The sequence below is a fragment of the Amblyomma mixtum genome, chromosome 2 (assembly GCF_055824585.1).
Source record: "Amblyomma mixtum isolate Tamu chromosome 2, ASM5582458v1, whole genome shotgun sequence".
Lineage (NCBI taxonomy): Eukaryota > Metazoa > Arthropoda > Arachnida > Ixodida > Ixodidae > Amblyomma > Amblyomma mixtum.
The window spans coordinates 25,161,122-25,171,665 of record NC_143013.1 but is presented as its reverse complement, the minus strand read 5'-3'; the positions used below and the strand labels follow the sequence as shown (position 1 = coordinate 25,171,665).

The 10,544-nt window shown below is 49.4% G+C and overlaps 1 protein-coding gene across 1 annotated transcript in view; it reads right to left on the bottom strand.

Moving 5' to 3' along the window:
* The window catches only part of LOC149358727 (uncharacterized), a 31,326-nt gene that overhangs the window by 2,100 nt on the left and 18,682 nt on the right, over nucleotides 1-10,544 (bottom strand). The window contains exons 6-9 of the mRNA XM_089570895.1: nucleotides 9,836-9,946; nucleotides 2,960-3,094; nucleotides 1,730-1,849; nucleotides 333-455 (exon numbers count right to left, since the gene is read on the bottom strand). Of these exons, the coding sequence (XP_089427021.1) occupies nucleotides 333-455; nucleotides 1,730-1,849; nucleotides 2,960-3,094; nucleotides 9,836-9,946 (489 nt within the window). The remainder of the gene's footprint in view (nucleotides 1-332; nucleotides 456-1,729; nucleotides 1,850-2,959; nucleotides 3,095-9,835; nucleotides 9,947-10,544) is intronic.

Genomic DNA, 10,544 nt, shown 5'->3' with positions numbered 1-10,544 from the left:
CCGACTGGAATATGCCATTGATCTCATCCGCCCACGTAACTCGCTGCTTCCCTCTGCGCAACTGCCATTCACATAAGTGGCGAAAGCTACCGCTCGATATAAAGGGTAAAGCCATTATCATCGATCCATCCATCCAGCAAAACGGGTACAAAGGAAAGCTGCGCGGATTTTTAAAAAATCCTTGGGGTTGAAGAACACTCGTTTTTTGTTAGGGGGTTCGAACCACCGCTTCTCAGGTGGAGTAGCTCTAGAAACTAAGCCTACATTTGCGCACGCGCCTTGTCAACGTTTGCACGCGCGAAGCCTCGGAGGGCCGTGTGACGTATGCATACCTTTGACGTATGTCCCGCAGTGGCGCTCGTCACTTCCGTCGCGGCAGTCGTTGTGTCCGTCGCAGCGCCACAGCGAGGGCACGCAGATGCCGTTGTCGCACCGGAAGTCGCCGGCCGTGCACTCTGACCGCAGCGGTGTGGCAGCGAGAAGAGAACGAGCGAGTCCGGTGAAGCACTTTTCCCTCGTTTGTTTGTTTTTTTTATGTCATATGGTTCAGCTGTAGCACAGGGCCTTCATTACCATGCTCTCCTTCGTTTACTTCTTTTTTTTTTTTTTTTTCGTTCAAACGTAAAGCCCACTACTCCTCCTAACATGGATTGATTGTAAAACATTTTATTCGCCGGGAAGAGCTTGGCAAGAGGTCGCGTTAAGTGGTCGAGAGTACATAGCCCTCGACGACTTTGTCAGCCCACTCCACCGCCAAAACTTGCGTTCTGGGGTCAGAGCTAGCCAGCACGGTCTCCCACCGAGCTTCCTTGACGCAATGACCATTGAAATGAGTGTATCGTTAGCCATGACCCTTATAATAGACTTCTTATAGACTATGTTGCCTTCCTATAGATATTTTTGTCTATTCATAGTCTATAGACTGTCTGTAGACAAGTCTGCTAGAATAGTGTATCGCCATAAATCTATGGATTGTCTATAGACTGTATATAGCATTTGTATTGCCTATGGACTGTTCTCTAGGATTTGTCCATAGAGAGTCTATGGACAGTCTATAGACTGTCTAAAAAACTTTTTGTGAGGGGAGCCACAGCAGCTTGCCCTAGGAAAACGCCGATTACACAACTTAAGGCTTGGAACCACGATGGCTTCGTGGTACAGTAAAGTACTTCAGGGTGGTGCGATTTTATGAGGCAGATTATCGGCACTGCGGGACAAACGAGCTCTAGTATGCCGCCCTAGATGTATATTCTCTTCTGTAATAGATGTATATTCTCTTCTGTAATACCAAACATTTGTCCTATTCTTTGTGCTCCTTACCAGAAATCCGGAAAGAAGAAGTAAACGCCCATAAAACACACTTTGCTTGGCGCTTAAAAATTGAAAATCACTGCGACAATAATTTACTCGTTTTCAGCAAACGAAACTACAACTTAACGCGACCTATTTCCATTGCAGGTAGCTAAATAAACCAGCCTATTTAGAAGAGTCATGCTGCCATTTCCGCGCGCGACCCCGTGGTCCCGCGTTGGTTGACCGCTGTGAATTACTCATGGTGCAGATGGTTTTGTTTCAGTTAAAGATGGAATGAATCAGTCAATAAATAAATCAGTTACTAACTCATTCAATCAATCAGTCAATTCAGTTCATCAACTAGTGAGTCAATAAATAAGCGCAGCTGGGGAAAGAAAGAACAAGCAAGCAACCAAGTGCAGCCAGCTCCACTCACTCCTGTTGGAGCAGTCCTGCTCGTCGCTGCCGTCCCGGCATTCGGCTTTACCGTCGCACACCCAGCGCTGGGGGAAGCAGCCGGACCCGTCCCGGCACTGGAACCGCCCCGTGCCGCACACTGAGCGCGAAAGAAGACGCGGTGAAGGTTAAGGGGTTGCACTAAAAAAAAAAAAAAGAAGAAAAATTGGAGGCAGCGCGGCAGGAGTAAACCGGCTGCTGTACTCTCTTTAGCCTCTGTTTACCCTGTACAAATTGCCCGAGGAGTGAAATACTATGATCACTCCGACTTCCTCTATACTGAAAAAGGGATTTGAGCATGCTTCTGTTTTCACTTCGGCAATGCACCAGAACTACGGTCTCTGGTTGCCTGCATCAATCGCACAACTCCTTAGTTTCTGAAGCTCTCTTGCTCCCCCCCCCCCACACACACACATACACAAAAGAAAAGAATTGTAAAAAAGTTTAAAGGTTTTATGAGCTTTAATATGCCGGGTCAACAACGCTGTGGATTTTGAGCACGGTTTTGAGGCATGTCGTAGTGACGTGTTAATTTACTTCGATCATCCGGAGTTAACTTGTGCCGGTATCCTGGCAGAAGGGCATTTTTTACTTTTCGTCCAGCGAATTCGTGCTGTCGCTGTGGCTGGGCTCTAATCCGTGCGCTTGAGTTCACCAGCTGGAACGGTGGTAAGCGGTTTCCGCAGACTCATTCGGTCAACTCATCTGCCACTACCGACAACATCCCTGCCACCATTAACAATAGTAGTATTAATAGTACTACTACTACTACTAATAATAGTAATAATGTTTTCCTCCATACATGCAGCTAACTTGCCACTGTGACAGATAGATGGAGACACGAACGCATCAGCTAGCCCGCCTTGTAGGAGGCAAGAACATGAATAAGGGGAGGCGGGAACACAAGCGTATACAACAGCAACTGATATATTACACGTAGGACACTAGCATGAAAACAAAGAAACAAAATGATATCTCGGTAATATTCTACCAAAGGGTAGAATCAGCATCAACACAGGAGCGTATTTATGAGGGACCTCCCACAACATAGCAATTTCCTGCAGAAAAGCCATTAGCCTCCATTTTTTATGCACATAGCCCCCCCCCCCCTCCCCCCCTCCTCCTCTGCATTAGCATCTGCATTAGCATCAAGCAAAACGCTCCAAGAGCCTGCAGACAGCAGACGCCCATATGAGAGTGTTGGGTTCACCTGGTTTGGGCGGGCAGTGCCTCTCGTCGGCAGCGTCCTGGCAGTCGGGTTCCCCGTCGCAGCGCCACGTGTTCGGGATGCAGCGGTAGTCGCAGCGGAACTCCTCATGGCTGCACACCTTCGACGCGCCCCGGCCTGGTGGGGGCAACACGCACGGAGACGCGGTTGGCGGAATGCATGATGATGTGTTAACACCTTACTGCATGTTCTGTTGGATTTGTGTTACAGCGCCAGCTGTTATTGGCTCAGACGTCGAGATCTCGGTCACTCCGATGTCCGCGTTACGTGCAGCTTCGAAAGGAGGTACAGAGGGCAAAACACATACCTAGAACAACCAAACCATGTGTTCCGCCGCTCCCAAAGCCCAAGAACGCAAAACATGACGATGAAGTTATAAGTTTAACTGCATATGTTAACATCTAGACCATTTTTAACCAAATCTTATCGCTAGTTATTGCGTGTTCAGCCCAAAACACGCTCAGAACGTGTTCTAGACATGCGTTTTGCCCTCTGTACACATGAGATAGCGTGCGCGCACCCGCCTTTCACGGTAAAGTTCATGGCGAGGCATGTGTTTCCCATTCGACGTTACCATTACTGTCAACTCGCAGTAGGCACCTAGGCGCCTGAGAGAAGGAATAGTACGTACATCATCATCATCATCAGCCTGACTACGCCTACTGCAGGGCAAAGGCCTCTCCCATGTCTCTCCTATTAACCATAACCTTTGCCAGCTGCAGCCACCGTATCCCCGCAAACTTTTCATCCGCCCACCTAACTTTCTGGCGACCCCTGCTACGCTTGCTTTCTCGTGCGTGTGCATAGAGGGCGCCATATCTGGATGCCGGGAGCTGAGTGAGAGTACAATATTCTAGAACACTGTAGCATGGAGGAAAAAAAACTGAGGAGGGAGCGTCCGGCGACAACCTTGAAGCCTAGTCTTAACAAGTAAAGATATAGCAAAAAAAAGAGAGTGTGTCCCCCCGTGATCGCACCTCGTGATAGCGTGCGGTAAAGTCTAGCCCCGCTGCGCGCGCGCATGCGCCGATTAGCACGGTAGACTAACTGTAGATCAACTTCCTTGCTGTAGACGCCCGCGCCGCGGGTCGCGCATACGCGCGCACTAAAATATACCGGAGTCAAAACATAAAGGACCGGCTCGGAGAGCGAAAAACTGAGGGAGAAAACGACTTCAAAACACATCGGCTTGCGAACGCTGGCCGCGTGACGTCATGCTCCCTCCTTAGTTTTTTTTCCTCCATGCACTGTAGTGAGAGTCGCGATATTCACTGTATGTGGAGAGAGGAGTGACAAATGCGGAAGCCAGCTGCGGTTGGTATCGGAGGATGGGGTCTGGTCGCTACTCACATCGTGTGATGCGAAGGAGGTGACGTCACTGCTCCGGAATAAAACGGGCTGTGTATCATTCCCTCTCTCATATGCAGTGGGAAACCCGGCGATAACACAAACACTCCCGCGCAAGCGTGGCGCCTTTGACACTTCCAGCTGTCACTGCATTTCGCCTTAGTTTGCCCTAACCGTGGCGTCAACTTATCCGTATTTTTGTAAGCTTTATAGAGGCCCCGGGCAAGGTACACCGGCTCGGAATTAGCTTTATCCTTTGCACCTTTTATAAAGAGTTTATTGTTTTGTTTTTTTTTAGATCCATTTGTCTAGGCGAGACCAACACAGCTGCTTCAGCCAAGTGGCAGAACCTCACATTTGCTTTTCGATTCAGTAAGAGCGATGTAGTACTGCAGCAGTGTAACGTAGCGTGGAGGCCCATGTTTTTGGAGAAGGCTTTACAAGTTGATTAGCAAAGTTTTGCAAGCAGTCTTTTCCCACATAACGGAGCTGACTTGACGGCGTCCCGCCTTTCGGCGAAGCTCGAAAGCGGGGTTCCGTTGTTATTGATTGTTTATGCAGATTCTCTCCTTGTTCTTTTCGACAGCACTCCGATGCGAGAGCACACCATGGTATGACAGTGTCTGAAGGCGATGACAGCGCAAGGAGGGTTATGTGGAAAGATGGTGCTGAAAAGATGATGAATTGATCTGTGAAAAGATATCAAGTTAATAATTTTTATCAAACTCAGTACCATTGCAGAAGAACTGCAGATTGGGCTAGTTGGTGTAGATTCATAGTGATGGTCAAGGGCGTCCGCAGAATTTTTTGCAGGGGGGGGGCCCCATTGGTTGTTGGCGCCGGAGGGGGGGGGGGGGGGGGGTATGTTCGTAGCAAAAAGGCACTATTTGCGGAGTAAATTTATTTATTTATATACAAATAAAATAAATAAGTAAAATACACACATGAAAGAAAAATTACAAACAGCAAATTAAAGCGAGGCTAGGAGAGATACATTGGAGTTTATCAACGAAGAAACAATTAAAATTAATAAAAATGCAAAAAGATACTATCACTTCGTGGAGAAGAGTGCTCAGTCTTGCTGCATACGGGTTCTCGACACACCCGGATTGATGACCAGCACACAGCACAATATGTTCACAAACACGCAACGCCAGTCACTCAGTCAGTCTTCCTTGAACAGAAACTGTAGACGCCTCGGATTTTTCTGGGCGAATTGCGTGATGACACTGGTGATAAATTCATTTCTGTGCTTCATTACACGCTCTCGGTGCACACTCATCATACAAAGGCCGTCCAGTCTGTCGTTTGTCATCGTTGAGCGTAGCCACGTTTTCACTCTCCTCATTGTACTGAATTAAGGAGCGTTCGACCGTACAGGTAGTAACTGGCAAAGCCAGAGCCACCTCAATGGCTTTTGCAACACCAGGGAAGAATGTCTTGGCCTGATGTAGAAGCTCGCAGTAAGTTATTTCTGATGGGTCCCCAGTTTTGTTGCACCACATCTCGTACCAAGAGATGGCCTCTTCCTTGAAGTTGTCGATGCCGTAAAAGCACTGGAGTTCTTCGGCGAGAACAGCGAACTCAACACGGCTCAAGTGCTTCATTTTTGATGGATGCAGCTGGAGAAGTTTGAAGCTCCTCTCATTGCTTTCAGAAAAGCGCCGAGCTAAAGAAGCAGTGAGGGAGTCCAAGTACGGCACATATATTGCCACACGGTAGTATTCCTCTGGCGACTGAATCCCGTAGTTGTCTCGGTGGGCCTGACGAGAGACTTGTCTTGGTACAGATATCACCACATTTAAGTGATTGGCTGCCTCCCTTGCTGCATTCATGATGTTAGAGAACTCCTCTACAGCGTTTGTCCGGTGGCCGCGAAAAATACGTTGTAGCTCAGTGATGTGGCCATGCACAGAATGGAAGTCCATGGATACACCTTGCAGAATGTTCGTAGCTGGTTCGAGCCGAGCGCTGCACTTCGCTACAATATGCAAGCAGACGATGAAAGATGAGCTTGTTGTTGCGCAGTAGAGGATGTGAGCTCGTTGTCTAGTTGCAGCGTTCGAGCATGATTCCGTGGACGCGAGCTGCTCGAGTGCTTCGACTATGGCCACGTAATGCTGAGAGAAGATCCTAATAGACTTGTACTTTGCAGACCATCTTGTCTCACACAGCATCGGAATGTTGGGCACCAATTTTCTCCGGAGCACGCTCTCGCGGAAGAAGTTTATGGTTTGTTTGATTATCCCAATTGTGTTTCGAATTTCAGAGACGTCGTTCAAATCGTTGATGACGAGATTTAGTTTGTGACTTGCACAGTGGAAAAATAGTGCCTTCGGGAACTGTTTTTGTATAATTTTGTTCACTCCAGCTTCTTTTCCAGCCATTGTAGAGCATCCATCGTACCCCTGTCCAACGAGGTTCGAAAGAATCAGTCCGACATTCGTCAAAAGCTTCAAGATTGCCGCGGCGATGCAAGCGGAGTTTAATTGCTCCAGCTCTACAAATCCCAAAAACTGCTCTCGAACGCACACTTCGACTTCCGCCTTGTCAATAAAGCGAACGCCTATAGACATCTGCTCTTTTCCTGAAATATCTGCAGTTTCGTCAGCAAGAACGGAAAAAGCAAACGCTTTGTTAGTTTCGGTAACTATCTGCTCTCTCAGGATGTCGCCACAGATTGTGATGATCTCGTTCTGGACGCGGACAGAAGTGTACTTGGCATTGCCAGCAGAAGAAGCGAAGTGCTCCTGAAGTAGAGTATCTCCAGTTTCTACACGAAAGTCAAGCAGATCATTGAAGACTCCACTATCGGACTGCTTGCCGCGAATCGGCAAGTCATGCGTCGCGCAAAAGACAATGGTGGAAACTATTGGAAATAGTTTCTCACGGTTCCTTTCAACTTGCGCGTGCAGTGCTCTGTTCAGCTGCTGTACAACGGGTAGCTGCTTGCCTGTCATCACATCCATAAAGTTCTGTGAGGCCGTCATTGCCTCCTGGTGCCATTGGGATTTTACGTGATCCCTGCACGCCTCGTGCATTTTTCTGTAGTTACTGAAAGCGCGCACGATAAAACTACCTCGAGTACCCCGGTGAACACGCGGAGGAAAAATGACGCAAAAACGACAAAAGGCGCCTTTCGCTGTCGCTGAGTACGGAAGCCAGGGGGCGTAATCTCCCATGATGTCGAAAAGGCCTCTTTTCAGGTGTTACATCCTTCTTAAAATCATATGTGACATTTGGCGACCATGGCTTAGTAAGAAGACGTAACTTCAAAAAGTCCGGTATGCCAGTGAGTTTAGCTTTGCCTAGAAACTCTCCTAAGTCATATTCTTGAGGCAAGTTATTTGTTTTCTTGATGTTGTCTCCGGACTTCGATCCCAAGCAAGGAGAAAGGGAATCGTTTCGGCTTACTGCGTGACCGGAGCTCGCTGGTGGAGTTCCTTCCATGGAGACGACGACGCCGGCTACTGTCCGGTGATGAAAGGTTGCATCGCTCTGGTCAGATCCGGACTTGAATCCCAAGAAAGGAGAAATGGAATCATCTCGGCCTGCTGCATCACCTGAACTCACTGTTGACAGAGTCCCTTCCATGGAGTCGACGACATCAGCTACTGTCCGGTGATAAAAGCTTGCATCACTCTGTTCAAATGCTACACCGTTGTCACATGTCACACCAGAATCTGCAGGGGCGCATTTGGATAATGCTTCGTCAGACAACCGCTGACGCTTGAAGAAGCGTCGAATATCCATCATTCGGGACCGCGCGAGACAAAGCTGGCTATGGAGTTCCTCGGGGTTGGTAGTGTTAAAAATATATACACATTGATTGGAAAAACGGTTGAATGCGTACGTTGAAAACAAAAAATGACTATGTATGCAGCGAAAACTTATTTACAAGATAAATGCACGCTCGCAGCTTCATACACCTCGCTCCATCTTGCTCGCGCAACCGCACAGTCGAGTATTTGCACACACACTACTCGCCGCTCGTCGTTTTCTCGTCCGCTGTCTTGGTTGTTCTCAGCTTCGTTGACAACCGGCACTAAAAACACCGAAGCACAAACAAAGAGGCGCGCACACGCAAGGAACGCCGCGCGACTTCCGAGGGGAAGGGACACTCGCCACTCCGGTCGGAAAATTTGTTTTGTGTGTTTTTATGAGGTTCAGAGCCCCAAAACGACTCAGGCTATGAGGGACGGACGGTCTCTTTACCATGCACTGACATCGCACAGTACATGGGCGCTGTTGGGATTTGAGGCCCAGCCAGAGGTGACAGGCGAGCCAGGCAGGCGCCATCGGGCTGCCTTGACCAAAGGCGCTGGTTTCCGGAGAAGACGCAAGGAACGCTGGTGTGGGGGCGCCTCTGGAGACTGCGTCGCCGTGAACAAAAGCAGCTAATCCCCTTTGCCGAAAATTCTGAAAGCGGCGCTTGTACCGAACTGCGCTCTCCCGTGGATCGGAGGAGACAGCGAGCGGCGGCGGCGCCAACTCATCGCCCGCTTGCCCCTGAGCAGTCCGACAAAGCGGGGATGGACACGGCTGATTTGTCCCTCCCTCCTGAAGAATTCATCGGTGGCCGGGGTGTGCACTGTCTGCCTCCGTGTCGCTATCTCTCTAGAGATCAAAGAAACAGGCACACATCTCAAGACGGCTCGAAACACATGCTCGCCGGTGCCGCTGTATGTCTGCAACGACGCGTCCCCGGACGCGGCACTTTGCAGATGTGACCCAAAGCGTGGAAGCAGGGCCGCTTTTACTCTTTTGGCTGAGCGCACCGCCGCCCCTGACGTGCGGCCATCACTCACGGTTCGAGTGAGTGATTTTCCAGGGGGGTGCAGCCGCCCCCCCTTGCCCCCCCCCCCCCCCCCCCCCCCTCCGGACGCCCATGGTGATGGTTCAACAGCGCAAACACACACAGACCAAGAAGGAGACAAGACACACGTCTCCTTCTTGGTCTGTGTGTGTTTGCGCTGTTGAACCATCTCCATTGCAGACGCAAACGCAGAGCTAGCGACAAGGACCGATGCATTGAGTGCGCACAAAAGAAGCGGCAAGTAAACTATATAGCCGGTATGTCCCGTTCACTTATCTCTTCGTCTGCTGTCTTTCAGTTGTGCACTTGATTGTGACCACAATGGAATAAGTTTGCCTACTGGCACAGCTCCGAACCATGTTGATACTAGTAAGTCTAACCACGGTATAGTTAAACGCCCGTAATGTTGCTTTTATGGTTGCACGCTATACGAGGTAGTCCTGCGTGATAACAGAAGAGCTGAGATTTCGGACAGTTGGTACCTAGGCGAAAAACCAGGCAAACTGTCGTCGTTGTGTGCTATGATCCTCCTTCTTGTCCCTCGTCTTTTTTGACTGGTTTTTCGCCTAACGTGAGAACAGGTCAGGGATGCAGCCGCCTTTGCCAGCAACAGCGGGGAGAAAGTTTTGCGTCGGTGGTCCTGTGTTTGAGGTGTCAGCGCCCAGCGACGAAAAAGAAAATTGTTCGTGGCATACCTGTGCAATTGGCCTCGTCGGCTGCCAGCGGACAGTCCCTCACGCCGTCGCATCGCCACTGCTTGGGGATGCACGTCAGGTCCGGACACTGGTGCTCCTGGCGCATACACGCTGCGAAGAACGCGTGAGCTAGCTGTCACCAATCTCTGAGGCACCGGAATCGGAGCTTTCACTACCCGTGTACATCCCATTGGCCCCGTAAAAAAGTTTTGCACGTCTAATTGAATATACATAACACTTGAACGCGTACAGAAAGCAATCGACATTGCGCCACCATTTGGTTATGAAAATGACCGAGATTGGATTTTTCGAGTTTTTTTTCTTCGACCCTTTATTCTGTCTTTCCCCTAGATTTCATGAGAATCCCATATGAAATTTGGAGCTTCTTTTAGAATTCTTGAAGCGCCCCAAATATTGAAATAATTCATCATCATCATCAGCCTGACTACGCCCACTGCAGGGCAAAGGCCTCTCCCATGTCTCTCCAATTAACCCTGTACTTTGCCAGCTGCAGCCACCGTATCCCCGCAAATTTGTTAATCTCATCCGCCCACCTAACTTTCTGCCGCCTCCTGCTACGCTTGCCTTCTTTTGGAATTCACTCCGTTACCCTTAAGGGCCAGCGGTTATCTTGCCTTCACATTACACTCCCTGCCCAAGCCCATTTCTTCCTCTTGAATTCGGCTAGGATGTCATCAACCCGCGTCCG